At 43.7% G+C, this 25023-nt stretch overlaps 1 protein-coding gene across 1 annotated transcript in view; it reads left to right on the forward strand.

Moving 5' to 3' along the window:
• PTPRG (protein tyrosine phosphatase receptor type G) overlaps positions 1–25023 on the forward strand; it is a 361431-nt gene that overhangs the window by 298546 nt on the left and 37862 nt on the right. The window contains exon 14 of the mRNA XM_075287326.1: positions 14214–14305. Within this exon, the coding sequence (XP_075143427.1) occupies positions 14214–14305 (92 nt within the window). The remainder of the gene's footprint in view (positions 1–14213; positions 14306–25023) is intronic.

Raw genomic sequence — 25023 nt, forward strand, 5'->3', positions numbered from 1 at the left:
AAATTTTTGCTGTGAAACTTGGAAAAACCTAAGGAATGTTAAACCTTACAGTTTACACTTCAGGCGGTGTGACGGTTTTATCTACAGTATACATTTTCGTTGTTGTGCTGCTATGTTGGAGGAGCAGAGAACAATGGCCATTTCTGATAACTACATGATGGATCCCCTTGACTCTAATGAGGTCTGTTGAGTTTTTCCTGTGATGTTCACCTTTTTTTTTTTTTCTTGAATTGTCTGGTAAAGGTCAATCTGGTAACCGGGCAAAGAGTAATCTTTATGTATGAATTTATCCATAGTTTTCAAGATTTCTACTTATGGTGGATAAAAATCTGGCACGGTCATGTGATGGACACATTATATACCCTTATATCTCAACCACATGTTTGTTTCTTGGAGGTCTGACCACTAGGCGTCCTCGCAATCCGTAGAACAAGGGATCTCAAGTTTCCAACACTCCACTCACTTCTATGGGACTTCCAACACTCCACTCACTTCTATGGGACTTCCAACACTCCACTCACTTCTATGGGACTTCCAACACTCCACTCACTTCTATGGGACTTCCAACACTCCACTCACTTCTATGGGACTTCCAACACTCCACTCACTTCTATGGGACTTCCAACACTCCACTCACTTCTATGGGACTTCCAACACTCCACTCACTTCTATGAGACTTCCAACACTCCACTCCTATGAGACTTCCAACACTCCACTCACTTCTATGGGACTTTCAACACTCCACTCACTTCTATGGGACTTTCAACACTCCACTCACTTCTATGGGACTTCCAACACTCCACTCACTTCTATGGGACTTCCAAGATGACCACTGAAGTCCTATATAAGTGAATTGAGTGACTGTGACTGTTATACATTCACGCCATTCCATTCATAGAATGGGAGTTCCACGACTTTTCTCTCATCTCAGCTGTTTCTGCGACTCCCATAGAAGGAATGGAGAGAGCAATGCTTAGACCTGGCCATGTATCCAATCATTCTTAGACAGCAGATGCTCCCCAAATGGGATGGGGTACCCCATTTCTGCAGATCATTGTAGGTCCCAGAGGCTATCCTGAGATTATTCCATAAATGTTGAAGACGGAACCATTCCTTATATGATAAAATGGTGGACGCATTCTTTAATGGAAGCCATTTTGCTTGCATGCCAATACCTAGTATTGGCTCCTCTTCCGAATAGGAGTGGTGGTACCTCCAGATCTCGTAAGGGTTCTGTTTTAGTCGCCCACTAATCAGGGTTGGATTTTCTAAGCAATTACGTCCAGAAACAATGAAATCCGTAATTAACTACGTGATCTGAACGTGGGTGTGGAGTTGCATTGGGCGAATCTGGTCAAGGCTTTTTTATTTTTTTTTTCCCTTCCTGTTGAGTTTTTCATTATATTTTACTTTAGCAAAGTGACTTTGTAACTTTAATTATTCTACAGAATTGAGTACAGAGCTGTATGAATTGTCAGCCTTAACCCCTTGCTTCTACCTTGTCACCTGCCTGCGCCGAGTGAATTCTCTATCCGCACCTGATAACATCTCCCGAAGCTGCTAATTGATGAACTACTGAGACGAAAAACATCTACATCAAACCCAGAAACAGACGTCCAATTTCATACAGGAATTGAGAGACATTGCATTACGTGTACAATTAAATTTCCCAGCTCCCCAGTGACCTCTATTAAAGCAGCATTGGCTTCACCGGCCCTTTCGAGACTCTGGAACATAAATTGTATATGCACCTTGGCTCTCCGTCATCATTCATTACAGGTTGAATAGCTGCGGTGTTAAATTCCCAATGCCAAGAGCGGTTCCGCTGCCTGTTAATCTAAAAAACCTCCAGGGTCTCATCAATATATTTACTTATATTGACTGTCATTGGTAACTTTAGGCAAAAAAGTTTAAAAGTATCTACTAGAGGGTGATAAGAAAACTGGAAGTGACGGACGTTGACATACACCCGTAGTAAACTTCTGTCTAAGTGGAACTTTTTAAGGGTCCCCATAAATTTCCATAATACAAAGACCATGCTGAGTCAATGAGGCTTACTGAAGAGCAGGGATTGAAGGTTCCTCGGGTGCAAGAGATATTTTTTTTGAAGCTCCTGAGTTGACCATCCCTTTAACGTGAGTACTAAAGATGAGCGAACCTCACAAGATTCCTTCGATGAATATTTGTGAGGTTCGGCCTTCCGGTTCGCTTCAGGGTGAACTTGTTCATATAGAACTGGAAGTGCTACCATACTCTGGTGTCTCCTCAAACCGCAGAATATAATAAGTGGAGGCCCAGGGGTGGTGTGGAGAAAGAAACTGCTATACTCACCTCTCCTGGGCACCCCGGTGTTGTCCTCAAATCTCTGGCTGGCATCTCAGATATGGTCTGCAGATTAGAAGTATTTCACGACCCAAGCCCAATCCAGAAACCAGATTTCCTTGGGTCATAGTGATGTGACCCACAGTAGGGCAAGGGACCCTCACGTTTCACTATGACCTAAGGAGTCTTGGTCTCCAGATCAGATTCAGTCCATGAACTATACAGTCCAAATTTTCTGGGCTGTATTTGATTGGGGCCTAAGTCTTTGGTTTGGACATCTCCACTATAGGAATACTCCTCTTTGCTGTGAGTAACGTAAGTGGTGATCAGAAGTCCATAGTGAATACAAGAAATTCTGTGAGTGTTCCTATTATATATCTATTATCCATCTATGTACAGATTACTTCACACCCACCTCTATATAATACTATCCTTTAAGTGATCAATTTGCAGACTCGGAGGTAGTTGACTCATTGTTCTCCTTACACTATAAATTTAGCCTCCCTGAAGATGATCGGACAGCCAAGCTGTAAACGGTATAAATATTTAAGTTTCCTTATCGCGGCATATACATTTTTAAAGAGCCAGTGACTGGAAAGACTGATAACGTGTCTGGAACCTATTTGTAATAGTAATACATTTTGTAGGAACCAGAAACTACAGCAGAACCTGGGCCGGAATGGGATTTATAGTTCATTCAAGGTGAAACTTATACTCGGGGTTTCGCCTAATGCAGCGCCAGAGGGGGTGGAGCTTGGGACATATTCAGAGAACTGCACCTCTGTCAGGCTCCTCCCTCTCAGGTCCTGCTCTAGAGATGGTGTAAAAGTTTGGAGAGTTCCTTTAACTAGAACTCGTTGAATGACCAACTTTACCAGCAAACTTTTTGATTTAATTTTTTTTTTTTTTTACATTTCATATATGAGCAGATGATTTTTGGGGATGGAACTTTGTTAATTGGATAATATTTAGACATGATGAGCATTTTTTTTCAAGTAAGGGAAGTATTAGGGTATTTGTCTAGAATATAATTTATTTTTTAGTTAAACATGATGGATTGGCACAGATAGGTAGGTGTCCCCCAAGGCTCCATCCTAGGACCCCTCCTGTTCTTCATCTACACCCTTGGCCTGGGCCAACGCATAGAAACTCATGGTTTCCAGTACCATTGCTATACCGATGACACCCAAATATACATCTCTGGACCAGACATTACTTCTCTACTGGCCAGAGTTCCAGATTGTTTAGCGACCGTAGCCTCCTTCCTCTCCTCCCGCTTTCTCAAACTGAACATGGAGAAAATGGAGTTCATCATTTTCACCCCACCCCATATGGCCCCTCCACCTGACCCATCTGTCAAAGTTAATGGAACCACACTTATCCCTGTCCCACAGGCCCGATGCCTTGGGGTAACCCTGGACTCTGACCTATCCTTCAAGTCACACGTTCAAACCCTCAACACCTCCTGCTGCCTCCATCTCAAGAACATCCATCGAATCCGCTCCTTCCTCACCCCTGAAACTACCAAGATGTTCGTCCAGGCCCTCATAATCTCCCGCTTAGGCTACTGCAACACCCTTCTCACAGATTTTGACTCCTCTTCACCCTGAAAGGAGTTTCTTCCTCTGCCGATTGGTAGACTTAAAGGGGTTGTCCAGGAAATACAGAACTGGGGCAGAAGGCCATGGAGGGTTAAATATAGCAAAAACGCATACTCCCCTGTCCCCAGCTTTCCAGTGTCCTCCACCGATGCTGGTGCTTGTTCCTCACTTAGGTGACGTCAACAGCGCTGGGTCACACTGAAGGTCTGTAATCCTGACCCACATGACAGCTGATGCCCAATCACAGGCCTTACAGTGACTCGGGACTGTTGACAAAACCAAGGAGGCTGGATGAAGCCAGAAGGTGCCCAGCAAAGAACATTGGACATTACAAAGGGAGCCCTGACGAGATGAGGGATGGTGAATATGAGGGATGGTGAATATGAGGACAACCAAAACCAAAAATACATAAAAAAATATAATATAAGAAGTCTCCAACTAATATAAGCACTAAACCAAAAAAAACCTAGAGACACCACAAAACATACTACAACTTGGTCCACTCATCTCTGTTCATTGTGTTGAACTTGCTTTTTAGGGCCAGTTGGGCACTTTGGTTTTGGTCCAAATTTAGTCTGACCGAATATGGGAAATTCGCTCATGTCTAGTGACAACCACTCTGGCGCGTCTCAAATAAAACCGTTGTCACGTCTCAAGCCCATAGTCCAACCACGGAATTGACTTATTTATGCAACTTTTTTCTTGCCCATTTTAGATCCGGACTACACCTTAATCCACCAAATATCATTGTATGTATAAAGCGTAGCGTTCCCGTGTTTCTTCTCGCCCCGACTTCCCTCTACCAATATTTACATGCGGATCAGAAGGGTTTGTGTTCTGCAATGTTTTTCTATCCGTTTAGATACTGTGTCAGAGGCATTTGATGTCTGCACTGTTCACCTCTATCCACAACCTGCAGTCTTTATTTATTTTGGAGAAGCGATGCTACAAATCCGTCATTGCTATCGGGTGCAAGTTAAATTGAAGCTCTGATCCCCAGCTACCTCTTATAAATTTGACTTGGTTGACTGCTGGCTCTATCTGCGAGGTAACAGGCTATTTACACGGCACAGCTTTATATATTCAGAGCTTCCAATAATAAAACAAAGACTTTGGGGGGGGGGGGGGGGTTGCCCGGTAAACCCAATATCGTCATTTGAAAAGCCAAAAAATTTTTAAAAAATCATAAAGGTTATAAAGGTGACGACACTTAAGGAGAGCCATAAATTGAGCGCCACTGCATTTTAATCCAAGGTTCCCGTTTTGATGCATTATGCATTTTTAAGACTGTATCTCGCCGGCTTCTGGAGCCTTTCACATCACATTAAATGTCTGGCGAAGATTTATTGGTGCGAGCATTTCTGTAATCGCTTCTGTCGTTCATTCCTTATTGAGAGACCATTGAAACCTTTTAGTATTCCTGCGCGCGAGTTGGATATTCTTATGTGTGAAACTTTCGGCGCCGGGTGATTATTCATTTTAAACTACGAGGCTCGGATTAGTTCTGGGGAAAACTTGGCCACGAGATGGTGTTGCGTCCCGGCGGTTTCTGTTCAGTTTGTGAAATTGAAGGCGTCACTTAGAAACGTTACTTGCCGCAGTAATTCGGTACATGTCTTTGTGAAGGGAAGAAACGAGACAGACTGGAGCTGGTCACCTCTAATGCCACGTCTTCTGTAGAGTTGTTAGGATGGTGGCAGAATGTGGCACCGAGATGATTTCTTTCTGCACTGGATTTGATCATCATGGCCGTTCATAAACCTTGCCATGTCTATCCACAGGTCGTGGACCGTATTGCAGCTCAGCTAAATAAATATTGTTGGACTGAAGTTCCTTGGATGCACCAGATAAAACGATTCTGAGAGCCCAACACGCAACATCCCTAGAAAGTAGAGATGAGCGAATAGTACTCGATCGAGTAGGTATTCGATCGAATACTACGGTATTCGAAATACTCGAACTCGACCGAGTACCACTCGCTATTCGAATGGAAAAGTTCGATGCAGAACCAGCATTGATTGGCTGAATGCTATACAGTCGGCCAATCAACGCTGGTTCTTCTCCTACCTTTAGAAGTTTTCTCTGTGCAGCGTCCCCGCGGCGTCTTCCGGCTCTGAATTCACTCTGCCAGGCATCGGGTCTGGGCAGAGCCGACTGCGCATGTCCCCGCGTAGTGCGGGCATGCGCAGTCGGTTCTGCCCAGGCCTGATGCCTGGCAAAGTGAATGAAGCCCCGGAAGACGCCGCACGGAGAAGACTGCACGGAGGATCCAGCCCGACTCTCACTCGTGGACTTGGTAAGGGTAATTTGATTGAACGTTGCCTACCCCTGAAATGAGCATTTTCCCCCCATAGACTATAATGGGGTTCGATATTCGATTCCAGTAGTCGAATATTGAGGGGCTACTCGAAACGAATATTGAATCTCGAACATTTTACTGTTCGCTCATCTCTACTAGAAAGTAGACCATGGTTCCTTTGGAGATTTTCTGCACCATGATTGTGTTAGAGCTTTGGTTACTCTGGTGGGCCAGTCCGACACATATAGGTGTTGTACAGATTTTGGAAGAAGGCGGCCATTTTTATGGTAAAGGCTTTTTCGTTTGGGACTTATATATTGAGGAACAGATGATCAATATGTCATTATTGGTGTCTGACACCTGGGAACCCCACCACTGTTCTAAAGAAGCTTCAGTGATCCCAAGTGCTGTGACCTCTTCTCTGTGCTGATGACTTCATGTTCACCTGTTCTATGGTACGACAGCAGCTCTGTTTCAGTTAAGGGATTGGCGCTGGGTTATATTACCAAGCACAGCTCTAGGATATGGACGTAGCTGTGCTTGGTACTCAGTGAAGAGGTGGCAGAACTCACCGAATTGCTATGGTCTCCTCAACCAGTTGAGTGTCCGTCCCCACCAATCACATTCTTGGCCTATCCTAAAGTTACATCAATAAGTCCAAGAAAACACCTTTAGGCTAAACGGCTATGGGAAGAAACATTGCAGAAACGCACCACAGTTTTTCCCAGAAAATCCGTATCGCTCTACAGACCTTCTGCAACTTGTGGATGGAATTAGAAACAATCTCATCCACTTTGCAGGTACGGTAAAACGCCATGTTTTTTTGGCTGTGTAGGGCCCTGGCCTTATGATACTAAATCCTATAGACAAATACTGAATATACTGAAAATGTGGCTCACGGATAACCTATCACTTTTTATAGATCAGATCCAGTATATATAACAAGCAGCTTTATATGAAGCAGTCTATGGTGGACATTGTACATAGATGGCGCTCGGCCCTCCGGAGCACAGCCAATACCTTGCTTTGTATATGGCTGAAGCCATAGAAGAAAGGTCTCTCCAGGCTCATTGATTATTTCCAGGGATGCATTATACATCCTCCCACCGTTCATTCTCTGCCTGCAATTACCCATCCTTTCCCCCCGGGGTGTGTGAGATTTGGGACAAAAGGCAGCATGATGAAAAGTGACATATTGTTAAATAATACACAGCGATCCCCGCTCAATACCGCTGATTTTATTTCTGCCAGTCATGGGTGATGACATTGTATTGATTTCTACATAGTGAGGTCTTTTTGGCATTTAAACTTTATGTATAATGTGTTGAGATGTGCGGCGGAGGTCGGCCATCTATTATTTATCTACCGATCTGTGTCCGTCTGTCGTCTTCTGTGTTGTGTCTGTTTGTTTGTCTCTCTCATATTCCAATATGTTTGTCTGTCTATCTAACTCGTAGCTATCTGGTATAGATCTAGCTCTGGTCTATTGTCTTTGTCTATTGTGATGTCTGTTTGTCTAACCATCTGATATTTCTGTATATCCATCTATCCATCCCATATCAGGTATATCTTATATCTGTATGATCCATATTACCTATCCTGTCTTTAGTATGTTGTTTGTTTGCCTTGATACTCTGATATCTAAAGTAACTCTTATCTAAACTAGTCATTATCTATCTAATTCTATCTATCTATCTATCTAATTCTATCTATCTATCTAATTCTATCTATCTAATTCTATCCTATCTATCTATCTATCTATCTAATTCTATCTATCTATCTATCTATCTATCTATCTCTTATCTATCTAATTCTATCTATCTATCTATCTATCTCTATCTATCTATCTATCTATCTGCTATTTAAAGTAGCTCACATGTATCTCATTTCTATGGTGAGAATTGGTTGGCATTGTTTCTTTGTAGTGTTAGGCCTGGTTCACATCTGCATTGGTAATCCGTTCGGGGAGTCCACATGAGGACACCCCGAATGGACTACCGAACGCATTGGTAAGTGCAGTGCAGTGAAAGCACAGACAGAAAAGTACTTCATGATCTACTTTCCTGTCCGTGTGGGCAGTGAGCGGACAGCACATGGACCCCATTATAGTCTATGGGGTCCGTGTGCTTTCACTGCACAGCGCTTGCCAATGCATTCGGTATTCCGTTCAGGGGTCCCCGTGCGGACTCCCCGAACTAATTACCAACGCAGATGTGAACCAGGCCTTATACTAGGTTTACATTAGCGCCGGATGTCTGTTCACGACCAAGTGTGCTTCCAAAATGTGGGACCAATTTTGCAGCGGCATGTCCTCGGACGACACTCGGAGTGACATCCCAGGGCTTTCAGTTCTGCATTCACCTCTATGGCAGCTTCTGATTCATTCTGTTCCAACAACATGGAGAAGGATAGGACTGCGCTATAATCATCCATATCATCAGAATGGAATTAACCCAAAGCTCCCATAGATACGACTTCTTAACAGAATGCTCACAGAAGACCCTCTGAATCTCATCCAAGTGCATTCCACTGCAAACTCGGCACCACATCGGATGCCACTCAGCCATGTGCATGGGGTCCTGGGTTCAAATCCAACCAAGGTTAGAAATGTTGCATTGTAGTTAAAACCTGACCACATCTGCCTGGAGCCTGTATGTTCTCCATGTTTCCATGAGTTTCCTCTGGCCCTCGCCACTTTCCCAAAACAGGGTGTGACATTGGCTCTGCTTTATCATCATTTATGCCATAAATCTGGCTCTGAGCTGGCGTACGCTTCCCTCCAAGTTCATGGCCTGGTTGACATTGCCTCTTATATATGAGAAGGTGCGGATCTGGGGGTGCACCTTCTATCGACTCCGGGGTTGTGAAGACTAGTTTTCATAAAGCGCTGCAGTATATGTTGGCACCATAGGGGCAAGTAAGTGATTGAGGGGGTCCTGGTTAGAGTTTGCATTCCCCCCTCCGCTATAGGTTCTTGCCCAGGCTCCACCTGAATGCCACCTTGCATATTCCGTGCCCCCTTCTGTCCTCTTTTTGGGGTGACCGTGATGGGAGATTGCAGGCTTCTTCCCAGCGCACCGCACATGGTTACTGCTCGCTCCTTGTGCGGTGACCTTCACACCACATTGAAACATTTGCTTCCTTGTGAATTAATGTTGCTCTTTAGTGGAAATATTTGTTTAGCTGACATTATCTCCCTGTATTTCTCAGCAAAGCTTTTTTTTTTTCCTTCCTGCACCAAAGACATTTTACTTTGTGAATTTACAGCAGGAATTTTCTGTCGAGGCTGCATTAAGGGAAATACAGAGGAGGCGGGATGTGACTGTAAACCTATTCAGGTAGATTTATTAAAGGGAGCGAGTGCCTCATAGTGTTCACCGGCTCAGACAGTCTTACCCAGCCAGGCGGCTCCGGCTACTAATCCCAAATTGATTTAGGGAGACGGGAGAGACTGCGGGTGGGGAAAAGTGATGGCATGCACAAGGATCTGCAGATTTAGGGATTATTGGGGGACGTATTTTCACTGCGCACAGTCAAAAGTATTTATGGTTTAATACTTAAAGGGATTTTTGGGGAGTTCAATATCTAAGACCTACCTTAGTATAGATATCAATATCAGATCAGATGGGGGGCCAACACGCAGGGGTCAGACCCCTGTCTGCAGTCATGAGGCCGCAGCGTTCACCTTAGGCAGCCCCTTAACTGTATCCCAAGTACAGCGCCATACATTGCATAGTGGCTGTGCTTGGTATTGCAGCTAAGCCCCATTTACTTAGGCGCCAGTGCCCTGTACCTAAATTAGGTACCCCTTATATTAAAGGGATGTTCCGGCCAGACGCATATATGATCTATGCACAACAAATTCTAGATCGATGGGGTCAAACTCCCCTTAGCTGAAACAAACAATCAGGTTTCCCTGTTTTGGTGGTTGGCACAGGATCAATTGGTTATTGACAGGTCCACTTATAGTTAAAGGAATACTTTGCCCAAGTCTGCAGGGACAATGTCACCCTGAGCATTTTGGTGTTTTACTTATCCAAATCCGTTCAGCCATTCCAAAGATATAAGCCCTGTTGCGCTAGGTTCACACATTAGAATCTGCCATGAATTTGGGATAAGATTCTGCGCTTTTGGTTTTCAATGGGAGGGAGAGATCGCAACAGGACGTAAAAATAAATCAGTGTCCTGCTTGATCTCGCCGTGGATCAGCTACGTCTTGAGTCCCATTTACCAGCGGTGGAAACCCACGAAGGAGCGCCCATCCCCCGCATCTCCATTCTATCGCGGCAATCCCGCATCCGAATGTGGCGGTGGATTATTAAGTGGAATTCTCTTCATTTTCCGACGTGTGAACCTTGCCTTAAATGCAGATGAAGGTCTACTTGGTTTTTGCCCACTTGGCTAGTCTATCCTAAGGTGCATTCATAATAGCAGGGCTTATAGCTTTGGAATAGCTGAATGGATTTTGATATAACATCAAATTGCTTAGGGCGACAGATGAGATAGGTCACTGGACTTTTCGGATAATCTTACAGGGTATCGGTCACTGTTTTAAAGAGGACCTGTCAATGGGTTTTTTATCCACCGCCAATAAAACTCATCATCTCCATTCATTTACTTGTGTTATAATGAATGATATAATATATTAAGATATATAGATGGATTTATAGATTCTTTATATATGTATCTACAAATATTATAAGACATTGAATATATTCACGCCACTTATAAGGATACAATGTAACTTTATACAGTGAAATGTTGCTTTTTGCATGAGTATATAGCTAGGTATATATCCATGTCCAGTTCTAGTTCTGTTATCTAGTCTGGCAGGAAGCAGATAGTGTCAGAACAACATGAAAGCAAGTGTCATGGCGGATACAGACGGCAGGCGCAACCAGCTGTATGTCTGTATGGATGCAGCAGAGCTGAGGTTGCTGTATGATAGAAGTCATTATAATATCATTGTGGCCATTGAAAGTAAAAGTATAGAGATGACACATTCAGCTCTGCTACACCTGCGCGTGTATGTGAATGGGCAGATAATACATTACATGGAAAGAGATCTGTGGATAACAGAACAGTATAACTGGAAGATGGAGATGACTTCACAAGGTCTCCATCTACTGTATCTGTCTCATGTATTTATCTATCTATTCTATTGATCTATAACAAGCAGAAAAGCAGCACCGTATGTTGAGCGATCTGGTGCAGGCCTCAGGGCACCGACCCAGTGTCCCAGCTATAGAAAGACTCAAAAATCGGCAACACTCCAAGGTATGAAAGTGAAAAGGGGGAGATGGTCTCTTTATTCATCCATATGTGCGATACTTGGCCGGAAACATTGCACATATGGATGAATAAAGAGAGCACATACACACACACCCCGGAGTGCTGCCTAGTATTGAGACTCTTCTATCTACAGTATCTGTCTCTATTTCACACTAGATGGATAGAGAACTTGAAGATCTTTCTAATATCTATTGAATGACCATTTTCTCTATCCATCAAACTGATAAATATCTTGGGCATAAAGTTATCTAATCTGTCTATCAATCTGATATCTAATCAATTATTTGATCTCATTCCGTTTTTTTTTCCTGCTTGTATCTCTGCCTCTCTCCTTCGAATCTGAACTGAAATGGGGTTTTTTTTTCTTAGATTGTGAGTCCCATATAGGGATCACTATGTACTTTTTTTTTCCTATCAGTACGTCTTTGTAGAATGGGAGGAAATCCATGCAAACACAGGGAGAACATACAAGCTCCTTGCAGATGTTGTTTCTGGCGGGATTTGAACTCCGGACTCCAGCGCTGCAAGGCTGCAGTGCTAACCACTGAGCCATCATGTTGCCCCCTACTGGTGCTTTTTTGACATTTACTTCTTGGTCTCTGCTATTGACCAGAAGGATGTGTATCGAAGTTTTATAAATTCTTTGCTGGTTCTGCTCTAGATTGAACTATCCATCTATCCATCTATCCATCTATCTATCTATCTATCTATCTATCTATCTATCTATCTATCTATCATAATTTGCTTCTATCAATCAATTTTCTGATTAAGAGAGATGGATAGGGCTTGGTAGATACAGAAGAAAGTATAAAAAAATAAGCAATACTACAAAATATGTTCCATCTGGGTATCTATTTGTAGGTACGGTAGGTAGATGGGTAGGTAAGAGATACATAGAGTAGATATGTAAGGGTGAGTTCACACAGGGATTTTTGGTCCGGATTTTGATGTGGAATCGGCCTCAGAATCCGGCTCCAAAAACTCCTCCCATGGACTTCATTGGGAGCTGTTCTTTTTTTTTTTTTTTTTTTTCGCTAGCGTTTTTTTTTTTCTTGGCGCAGAATCATTGCAGCGTCCTCGGTGCAACACTCCCTTCCAACTAGGCCCATTCATTTGTGCCTAATCTGGAGCGGAATGCCGCGACTGTATGCCGATGCACTGCACTGGCATCCAGTCATGGCTAGCCGTTTTTTTGGACCAGAGTCTGAGGTGGCCTCTGCGTTAAAATCTGGTCCAAAATAGCCCATGTGAACTTACCCTTATTCTACACATAAATACATCAATATGCCCATACATACATACATACATGCACAAATACATATATAAATGCACACATATTTACATGCATACATACACATACATACATGCACACATACATACATGCACACATACATACATGCACTGATACATACATGCACTGATACATACATGCATGCACAGATAGATACATAGATAGATAGATCTATATATATATATATATATATATATATATGCACTGATACATACATGCATGCACAGATAGATAGATAGATAGATAGATAGATGCACTGATACATACATACATGCATGCACTGATACATACATGCATGCACACGTGCTATATATGTATGTATAACTCAGGAAAAGAAAAACATCCGAAAAGTTGCTCTAACAGACTTCAGGAGTAGAAAAGTAGATGAGGAAGACTCTCTTAGGTCACACTGGATTAGTTCCTTCACATATCTCCTTGCAGATCTTCTACTAGGGGTGCACTAGATGGATATACATTGTAATAGATTTGTATAGATCTATATACTTCTCTCCCGTATGATGGATGGTCCAGGGCCTGGGCAGGTGTCTCAGTGCAGTTCATTAAAGTCTGTGCAGGGGAGATGGAGGAGGATCTCTACACTGGAGATGGTCCATTGTTATGGGCTGCAGTCAGGCAAGAAAAGACCCCCCCTCCCCAGTCACAATAGCTCACAGAGAACTGGCTCATTATATATTCAGCTCCGGCCCCTGGCTGCTCGGCAGTGAACGGTGACGCCGCTCAGTCAAGCCTCATTCAACTTCACCATGCAAAAGCTGCTTGGAGCTCTCAATGCCTGGCTGCTTAGTGCCTTGTCTATGATGAACAGCCTGTGTTCTCTGCTTTGCTTTAAGTACAGGTAAATGACTGCTGTGTTTTTGTGGCCGTCTCGTTGTCAGTCCCTTCTCGGTGTCACTGTGTATTTGTCCTGTGGGGCCTTTTTGCAGAGACCATCACAAAAGGCCTGTGCAGACCACTTCTCCCATTGTAACGCTGGGTCCCTGGTGTGTTTGACAGCTGTGTGGGGGTGATGGTGCGCCCACCCGACCCCTGGCGTGGATGGGGAAGTGTCCTGTGGTATATAACGTTGGGGTACGTGTATGTATTGATGCCCGTTGACTCCCATTGAGTAAAAACGTAAACAAGAGCCATGTGAAATAATCGAGCTTTGTGTCGGGATCAGAATATTTTGCTGCAGCGGACAAAAGTTTTGTGTTGAGTCATATGTTTGAGAAGTGTTTGGTAGCCGTCAGACTGCAGCGTGGGCGAGAAGCGAATCTTACAGATCTAGTGTTATGTAAATGTGTAGAAGTGGTTCTGTAGGAGGGGAGGCCGACAGTGCCCAAACCAGAGAGATAGTAAGAGCGAATTTACTATCCCCTTATTAATATTAATGTCTTCTCTTATACAGGAAGTGTTTCCAGACCGCGCACTTCTACGTGGATGACAGCAGCTCACCCAGAGTCGTCCCCAATGACAACATACCCATCATCCCCATTCCAGGTATGGAAAAAGTAATGCTAAGTGGCCAGATGTAGTCGAGCCGAGTTTGTCATGTGGTGCCAATAATCTTGTATGGGGTCTTGCAGAGGACTGCGTTGTCTTCTAATGGTCTCTTAAAGGGGTGCTCATTGTTGGTCAGACCCCACCGATCAGTAAGCATTGTGGGTGGAATGTCCCTACATATCCTTTAGGTCCTTCACATTAAAGCATTGCTCTGCCTCGTATGTTCAGTATGCAGAGGTGCATAAAAAACCCCACAACACTACTCACTTCTTCCCGGACCTCTGTTTACAGTGGCGGCAGCGGCGGTCTTCTGTATACACGTCCCCCAGCTGACGATACCAGTGATGTCCCATTTGTGCGAAGGGTTCACCACATCCAATCACAGGCCTGGTGACCTCTTCAAAAACAGCATGTGACTACTGAGACGTCAATGCTAAGGTCTGTGATTGGTTTAAGGCAGGGGTAAGGAGCGTACGGCGCTCCAGCTGTTGCAAAACTACAACTCCCAGCATGCATACTGGCTCTGCTGTTCCTGGAACTCCCATGGAAGTGAATGGAGCATGCTGGGAGTTGTAGTTTCACAGCAGCTGGAGAGCCAAAGGTTCCCTACCCCTGATTTAAGGGTATGTTCAACACTGAGTTTTTTGCAAGCTGAAAAAGAAATTTGTGCATTTTCCATGCGGAGACCGCACAGAAAACACACGGACCCCATTACAGTTGTGTGGTTTTTTTAGCGAACTGCTTTTTAATGCGTATAGGTTTCCATTTGGGGGGGGTCCCAAGTGGACTCCCCGAATAGAATACCGAACGAAGATGTGAGACAGGCCTGACTTCCATTAAAATGGATGGGAGGCAGATTTTGAGGTGGATTCCATCTCAAATCCGCCTGCAAAAACACTCTGTGTGAACATACCCTTAGTGGTCACCTGGCACAAACAGCCCACGGACCTGTAAACTGGAGACTGAGGCAAGTAAAGATGTTTCCGGCCCCTCAGGGCACTATTAAATAATACAAATATATTATATATTGCTAGGGTTTGCGACCATGTCTGGTCTCTGTTTCTGGCAGTTCTTTTTGGCCTTGTTTGGTGGCCATATTGTTAGTTGGTTATAGACGAAGACCAAACATGCGGCCTACAATAAAAGCTGTAACATCGCCGTCTCTTCATTTTAGCAAATGTGGGGGTCACAGCGGTGGAACCCTTGCCCAAAACCTTGCTCCAATATATCTATATACTTGGGGCCGGCAGATCTGACTCAATAAGTTCACAAGGTCTCTGACATCATTGAACCAGGAATGATGTCATCAATTCGGGAAGTGGGATCTATTGTTAGTTGCCCATAGCAACCAAGTAGTAGCTTTCATTTTTCAAGATCCGAATACAAAATGAAAGCCGCACTGTGATAGGTTGGTATGGGCAACTAAGACGACTTTGCTTTTTAATACATCTGCCCCAATGTGTCCGTCACAGAAGCGGCCGGGGTAAATACATCTTAATAAAGCATACGGAGCACTTGTGTATCGGCTTTGGGTTGGAGTTACACTTTAAGAATCGGTTTCTATGGCTTGTCACTGCTGTTGTTTGTCAGGTCTATTCCGTAGCTGCGGTATATAATGGCGGCACAATAAAGAGTCTGTACACGCCATATAATCCTATCTCCTGCTTCAGTACAACACCTGCCCAATCCTATTTTCCAGATGAGCTCTGCCCGTCACTGGGGGCATCCATCACTCCATGTCAATCCCGTCATTATGGCCCCTTGATCTTTGCTGGTGAATTAAGAGACTTAGTCCCTCGATTACAGGGGGAATTGCAGTCCCAGAATCCTTGCAAGACGAAGTATTCTGTATTTGTGGACGGGGTGACTGCTAATATCTGTATACTATAGAGACTGGTATTGGTATCTATCCATCTAGATAATATATCAATACATTAACATACCATCGAGATATATTTGCTATATGGTATTCGTAGAAGTCCGAACCTTTGCCAAATGAGTGATCTGTGTTGCAGTTATGACAGCGCCAGGTTGGCAGCTGCACAGCCGGGGGAATTATGTATTACATGATGCCCATTCACGTAAATATATGACCGTTTAATACAAGGTTGTTCAGATTCTGCCAAAATTAAAGCTGCTCTTTGCATCAGCTCTTGGCGCTGGCTAATAAAATGGGGTGCCAGAATTTGGATGACCCAGTCGGAGAGATCCATATGCTTCTCGGTCCTTGGATATCAATTGATTCTGCAGCTATTTAATATACATTGTATTGCGATCAGTGAATGGGAACATTATTGCAGATCTGAGAGCTGAGAGTTTGTGACAATTGCATCTTGTCGAGATAGTAAATCCAAGGCTGGTACGTTGCAACAGAATTCATCTACAGACACTCTCATATACATGCACACTCGGTGCCACCAAGTGTGCATGTGTTATCCGTGGGGTATAAGCCATTGTCAGACACCTATCCATTGGAAACAAAAGGATTGGCATTGAAATAGAAGAAGGTTTCAGCATCTTCTATCAGGAGACCTGATTTACAGCGCAGGAGATGTGAAGACTGGTGTTGGATATGCCAGTCTTTATAAACACTGGGCACAAACTGGAGCGGTTGTTTATGACAACCAATCAGATTACATCTTGGGATCGGTTCACCTCTGTGTTTGGGGAGTCTGCTTGGGGACCACCCAAATGGAAACCTATCCAGATAAAAAAGCGGTTACCTAAGGAAACCTGCAGACCTCATAGACTATACTGGGGTCCATGTGGTTTCTTGTTGGTTTCTGTACAAAAAATGTGGAGAGAGGTGCTGCTTGCAGGTCTTTTCTCTTTGCATACTTCATGCGGATAGGGGAACGGATTGGCCCGAACACAGATGTGAACTGGGTCTAAAATACAAAAAAGTACATTGTATTGGCAGAAATGGGTCAATCCCTTCAACCAAAGCTGCAATTCAAAACCTCTGGACCCTGATGTAGAATGTGTAAGTGGCCTCCTACCTACCAGGTGGCACAAATAATAATAGTATAATAGTACTAATTAGTAATGAGCGAGTACTATGGTATTCGAAATACTCGTACTCGATCGAGTACCACTCGCTGTTCGAATGTAAAAGTTTGATGCAGAACCAGCATTGATTGGCCGAATACTATACAGTCGGCCAATCAATGCTGGTTCTTCTCCTACCTTTAGAAGTCTTCTCCGTGAAGCTTCCCCGCGGCGTCTTCCGGCTCTTCATTCACTCTGCCAGGCATCGCTTGTAGTGTGGACATGCGCAGTCGGCTCTGCCCAGGCCCGATGCCTGGCAGAGTGAATGACGAGCCGGAAGACGCCGCGGGGACGCTGCACGGAGAAGACTTCTCGGAGGATCCAGCCCAACCCTCACTCGTGGACTTGGTAAGTATAATTTGATCGAACATTGCCTACCCCTGAAACGAGCATTTTCCCCCCATAGACTATAATAGGGTTCGATATTCAATTCGAGTAGTCGAATATTGAGGGGCTACTTGAAACAAATATCGAACCTCGAACATTTTACTGTTCGCTCATCTCTAGTACTAGTACTTTTATATGATAGAGGAGATATCAGGCCCTTTATGACACTGAGCTTCGTACGACGGTATCATCTGCACCTCTTCTATAGCTACACCACTACACAGAAAGATGGTGGGTGTTTGATGGATAAATGGGTAAGTGGGTGGACAGATAGAGTGGGTGGGCAATGTACAATTGCATGGAGTGATGGACAGATGGGTAGGAAGGAGTTTCTTCTTTCTTTTTGGAAATGTATAATATGAAGATAAATCAAATTCCTCTTAAATAATTTCCTGTCTACCCAACCAATAGAGCAAATAAGGTCAAGGCGTAGTACCAGTCACCGCCACCGGTATGAGCTTGTCACTCTCCCTGGAAACTGAACCCCGTCAGTGGTGCCCCCTTCATTCTGCTGAGGGTTTTGGGGGTCAGGCCATCACCAATCACACATTGGTGACCAATCATGTCCTTGACTAGAAGACTGGTATTGTATTACGGTAATCCATATTATAGTATAATAATATATATGATATTAGATCGTATTTGATCATTTGCAAGATTTTCATGTGTTTCGTTCCGGTTTTGACTCTTGTAATAAGTAAACCCAATGGGGTCATTTATCATTTCTGCAATTTTTGAACCCTTTATTTATACCTTCGCATTCTGTGGGCCGTCATCAAATAAAAAAATTTCATGGAAATAATTTCAACATTTCATAAATTTCAACATTAAATAAATTTCAACATTTCATAATTTCGTCCACGCAAAGTGAGCCTTGTGTAAAAAGCTGCAAGATGGAGGCAGATACATAAAGCTTAAGCTAAATAAAGGGGGAGGGGGTAGAATTAGAAGTCAATAGACGGAAGAAATGTAATAAATGCCCCGATACCTTTTATATTACACTCTATCAATATTTCCTTGGCTCCTTGAGGTCTTTAAGGAATGGGTGGTTTATTTTTTTAATGCAATTTCTTAAGTAAACTGGAAATAACGGCGTGATAATATGTTGTCCTCCCCGCCTTCATATCCCGAAATTTAAGGGAATCTGCTAATTAGACGCTGCTATTGAATCCATGACAATGTTTTGACTCCCAGCCGTAATTAAAATTCTCACCGCCGCTCTCATTGACAAATCAATGTCGGCAGCTCGTATTGATTCCCATCTTGCTTTGTGCCTTTGTCTATATAATCATACCTTAGGAGTTCCTGCTTGTATGGGAAATCAAAAGTTTAAAAGGGGGTAAGGAAGAAAACGAGAGGCAAGTCCTCTCATTGGGCCGCGGCCGGGACGTTTGATGTTTTTAAGTTACCCCCTACGATAGCAAGTGCCGTCTTCTCATATGGGCGTTTTGTCTGAGACTTGATGTCGGGATTCTGAGGTCTACCTTTTGTGTTATTCGGCCTAATAAAGTCTATACTGCTACTTCATTAGTGGCAATTAATATTTAATGATGTATAAATATTGCTGCCGTGAAGCTGCGAGGGATCACAGAGCTGATTTCCATTCCATGACTTATTGAAAAGGAATTTATTAATTGTCCGGGTTTCGCAGGCGGCTTCCTGTCAGCAGGTGAGGCCGTAAAATATTACGCAGTGTGAGGATGAAAGGGGAGGAGGGGTGACTAAAGGGAGCCGAAACGTAGACCAAACAAAAGAAATACCCGGTAATCCCTTCCTTAATATCCTCCTATTCTTTGATCCTATTTATCATATTGTAATCAATACTGTGAGAAATATATTGTATTCTATACAACGAACCACCCCCGCCCGCCTAAACATAAAGCTCTGGCTGGCTGTAAGGCAACTAGACACGACAGGAGCTCCCCCACTGCTCCGTCTGTAACCAGTCTCACAAAGGCCCTCCTTTTTATAGTGGGGTTAATACCAATTTCTTTTTACTTTTCCCTGAAATGTATATACATTTATATATGTTGTAAGGTGAGGGTGCCCCTAGCAAACAGTCTCCTATTAGTAACATCTCCACCTTAAAGAGCCCTACAACTCTACATCCTTTAATAAGTGCTGCATCACTGATTCTGGTGCAGTTGGAATTTTTTCTCTAGCCCCCCACCCTTCCCGAGTAATCAGTTTATGTAACCCATTAGGCTCTCTAGTGTCAGGTGGGCAGTCCCATTTATATGACCTGAGACTGTTACAATATAACACATAACGCCTTTTTGGAAGCAGTGCCTAGTAACATAAATTCAGAAGTTTCAACCCTTCACATCATTAACAAGACATCTTAAAGGATTTTAAATGACTTATCCGACTCCTGGTACCTCCACTGATTAGCTGATTGAAGGGACTGTGGTGCTAAAACAAGTGCCATACATTGGGTCGTCACTGTGCTTGGTGTTGCAGCTCTGTTCCAAGTACCAGGCAAGAATGTGCCCGATTGAGTCTCCAGGGTAAGCTCTGTGGGCTCTTCAATCAGCTGATCAGTGTAATGGGGATGCCAGAAGTCAGACCTGCACCAGTCTGGTATGGATTAATATTGATGTCCTGGACAATCTGATTGGTGCTGTCAGCCTGAACATTTTGATATTCTGTTATCCATATCTGTTTGGCTATTCCAAAGATATAAGCCCTTTAGTGTTGATGTGAATAGGGTTGAGCCGATCTTGACTTTTCAGAATCGATTTTGAAATCCGATTTCTGATCATTTTTCATTCGAACCCGATCTCAATCCCACTGCAAGTCAATGGGATTTTTTTTTACTAATTTTAAAAACAATCCTATTCGCTATACAGCATGAAATCTTACAATTGAACGCTTTAATTGTTAGAATCCACGCTGTGTAGAGATTTTTTTTTTTTAATCACTAAGTAGCCAGAGGTTTTTTTAATCCTCTACTCATTCCCCCCTGGTGTCCACTTACCTGCAGAGATGGCTGGTCCGGTGCCCGGTGTTTTCGTTCTTCTTCACCTCGCTGCCCCCACCTTCCAGGTTAGGAGAGTGTGGGCGGGTACTGGGAGGGGAGACGTCACGTCTCCCTGCCCTGTACCCGCCCACACTCTCCTAAGCCACAAGCCCCGCCTTCTTCCTAGCTCTTTAACACTAACCTGGGAGGTGGGGGCAGCGAGGCGAAGAAGAACGAGAACACCAGGCACCACACCAGCCATCTCTGCAGGTAAGTAGCTACTAGAGATGTTAACTAGTCTCCCTTTAGAATGAATGGATGCAACCAGTGCGCAAGGGGTTAAGGCTGTGTGCCGGCTGCTTCCATTCATTCCTATGGAACCGCAGTGGAGCCTTCATACTGAGTATACACTCCCCTCAGAATGAGCGGAGCGTATACTCAATGTGAAGGCTAATATTGTTAGCTTTTCCCACAATGCCTGGCCAGTAGCAAAGCATTTTGGGAAATAATCACCGATCTCGATCCCACCTAAAAAGATCGTATTCAGAATTCCGATCGCGATCGTGAGATTTTCTCGATCGCCGATCGGAATCTGATCTTTTCCGAACACGATTGCTCAACCCTAGATGTGAACTGTTGTATAGTAGCCAAGGAGGTAGCAACAATGTATGACATACCCTCCCCCAGAGACACCACAATGTTACCACCCACTTGCCTATACCCTAATTTGTATGGACACTAAAAGGGCTTATATCTTTAGAACGGCTGAACGGATTTGGATGAACAAATCGCCAAACTGCTCAGGATGACAGTGACACCTGGGAAGCCCTTAAATCACCCAGGATTGTTCCTTTTCGATAAACGTAAACACCACCACTCTTTGCATTCGTTATCGTGGGCTAATTCTCTAAATCTAAGGACTGTTGGCCAGAATTCCTCGTGTGGGCACTTCACCGCGTCACCCTGTATGAGCGTCTTTGGTTTTCGCTCTAATATACTAGGTACTGATTAGGATTTATGCGTTTTGCTCTTTCTGTTGTTCTTTTGAGTCATCTTGTGACAGCTCGTGACATTTCAGGCCTTGTACAGACTCTGGATTAAATCTCAAGTGATGTAACATCACGTTGGATTAATGTATCGCGCCCGACCTGTTATGCCGCATAGTTTCCGTACATGACGTTTCTTAGTGACATTGGAAAGGATCGCCAGCAGGATTTGTTCTAGCAGATGTGATGTTCTATCGTTCCTCTTCACTATTGCACCCACTCCAGTATTTCCTTCCGTAGTTAAATGGAACAGATTGTAACGCTGATTGAAAGCCGGACTCTAGAAGCCATTAGAAAAGCAGAAAATAAAACCCTATCCAATTTTCTCTGGTTCCAATATGTTTCCCATCACTGAGTAAAAGGACTTTTTACACGACCTTCACCTTCTGCTTCTATTTCCAGACCGCAACAAAGTATTCTCAACGTATTTTCGGCGCCCTGTTCTGGTGCCAGATTGCACAAGTTGTCTACTTCAGAAAGTATGACGGTTAACAAGAAAAACTTTATTAGAAGTTATGGAAGGTCCTTCGAGAGGAAACTTCAGCCTTGATGTATAACAATAAAATAAAGACATATAACCGGGCCCTAGTGCAAATTCTATAACATTGCTCCCACTTGTCATAGTGGCCCCTATGTGACCTAGGGGCCTTTGGGCAACCTTGAGTATCAAGTCAAGGATTTAATGGTTCTATGTACCCTTATATTGTAGCGGTGCCCCTCTTAGAATATAAAGGATTGTCCATTACTTTTAGATTTCGTTTAAATTTTGGGGGTTTCTTTTAAGAAACACAAAATTTTGAAAAAATTTAACAGGGATACTTTCCCACGCAGTGTTAGACTGAGGTTCCTTGGGCCCGCCAACAATCCCCTAGGAAATACACCATAGTAGGGCATCTTCTTCTGGACCATTATTGTGTTAGAAGCGGGACCCACTGTAGGAACCTCTGGTACACTGGTGGGCCAATTCGACACTTCTCCTGCCCATATGGAATCACTGCCCTAAATATGTAATTCAGGGGACTTTTTTTGGCACATTGTATAATACCAGGAGCCCAAAACACCCCAACCGTTGATTGGTTTAGATCACTTAGTCCTAGTCAATGAAAGAGAAATAGCAATTCACGTGGGAAGAATCCCGAAAGTCTTGGATTCACAAGAATCCCAAATTTGTGGGAAATTTTTGAACACGTGGTTTGTTCTGAAACCATTTGTTCATGTTTACATATGATGTCCAACCAGTATTGTGCACCGATGTCAGATCAGGCAGTGGCCTCTGGGTTCAGCAAATTATTGCCGTCGATAGTTCGCTTGCTACGCTGTTTCGGCAGCTCTCAAGCTGTCCTGCTGCTGAACTTGTTCCTCGCGCCGTACCTGTGATTGTTCCGGCATCTCAGCAGCTCACTGGGGTGCCATATAACGAGAGTGTTGTTGGCGTTGATGATCCGCATACTCCGGCATTTCGGCAGCTGTCAACCTGGTCTGTCGCTGAACTTGTTCCTCACACCTTGCCTGTGATTGTTCCGGCATCTCAGCAGCTCACTGGAACACCATATAATGAGTGTGTTGTTGGCGTTGATTATTCCTCTAAGCTCCGCTTGAGGAGAATTCTGTTAACTTGTAGTTACCTTCATAGCTCTCGTTGTTTTAGAATTTTAAGACAAATTAGATTTTCTTTTTCCCCGACAATTTGGGTTAAAGGTGTTTTCCCATCCAGTGTGTCAGCACTGCCTGGAGCAGATCAGATAATATGCAAATGCCTCTAAACAATGGACTAGCTGTGTGTTTACATACAGAAATAACAGACCTGGTTTTATCAGAACCTGAGATAACCTGCTGCAAAAGCAGTGTAACATAGTATGTGAACATAAATTCATAACAGTCGTGTATTACAGCCCAGTACAATGTGGAGGTTGTTGTATGGCGCCATGATAGACTTACAGTGAAGCTCAAGCACAAAAATCTACTGGAATTGAAATAGTAAAGTGCAGATAATACAACCAACCATTCTCTACCTTATTATGGGGGGGGGGGAATCATTACATGAACATTTAATGAATACACCTCAAATGCATGGTGTCCATTGGGAAAGAGCAGCAGCTGCATTATTGACTAGTAAAAGGGCTGAATCATACAAAAGGATATTAGTTTCGTTTCTGATATTAAAAGTACCTAAAAGAGTCTCCGTACGCCACGTTAGACAACGTCTGACAACATATGTGCGTTTTATTGTGTGACATTAGACTCAGAAAATTGGAATAATTGCGTAAAACACCATTAAAAGATTTTTAGTTAACGAGCACCGAGGGGCGTCCAATTCATTACCTGGTGAGATTACAAGACATTAGACGAGTCTTCTCCCGACATTATAACTTATCCTAATATATTGGACTGTATGAAATAGCGTAAAAAATAAAAGACCCCCAAGCGTGGAGTAGTAGAGCCGTTCCTTATCAATAGGTCTATGGGGTGGTCCGACTCCTAGCACCCCCCACCAATTAGATGTATTGAAAGGGGAGCAATGCTGGATAAGCACTGAAGCCTCATCATTACTTACCAAGAATAGCGCCATATCTGTGTAGTGGCTGTGCTTGGTATTGCAGCTCAATCCTGTGATGTCACTAGGGATGGTCTCTTCACCATAGCTGATTGGCCAACATCTCTATAGTATAGGTGATAAATGTCTCATCACTCAAAATGCGTCAGGAGAATACTGGGACCCCCAACATTCGCAAGAACAGGGGGCCTAGGATTAAATGGAGTAATGGACTTGCATGTATTCTGCTGCTGCGCCTTTCACTTTCCATCTTGATTGGTCCCAAAAATTTTAAAGCAAGGACAGGCACCAATGCACGTTCATTGCTACACGGTGCGGGGGGGGATCTATAATTTGTAATGGAGACTGCATACATGTTGACCCTTACAGCGTGAGGGAACAGAAGAATGGTGCCCTGTTCTGGGGCGATGGAGAGTTGGTGAGCAACGCACCTAGCTGATTTTTGTAGGAAAAAATTGGGTATGCATTGGGTACATGGCTCAAAATAGCGCCACGCCTATCTTCAGGTTACATAGTAGATGAGGTTGGATAAAGACATTAGTCCATCAAGTCCAACCTATAACCCTACAATCCCTACAGTGTTGATCCAGAGGAAGGCAAAACCCCCCATGAGGTTGTGTGTGGTATTGCATCTCCACACTATTCACTTCAGTAAAGCTGAGCTACAATACCAGACCCAACCTATGAACAGTTGTGGCGCTGTTTATGGCAAAAAAGAAAC

This window comes from Leptodactylus fuscus, chromosome 9, assembly GCF_031893055.1.
Source record: "Leptodactylus fuscus isolate aLepFus1 chromosome 9, aLepFus1.hap2, whole genome shotgun sequence".
NCBI lineage: Eukaryota > Metazoa > Chordata > Amphibia > Anura > Leptodactylidae > Leptodactylus > Leptodactylus fuscus.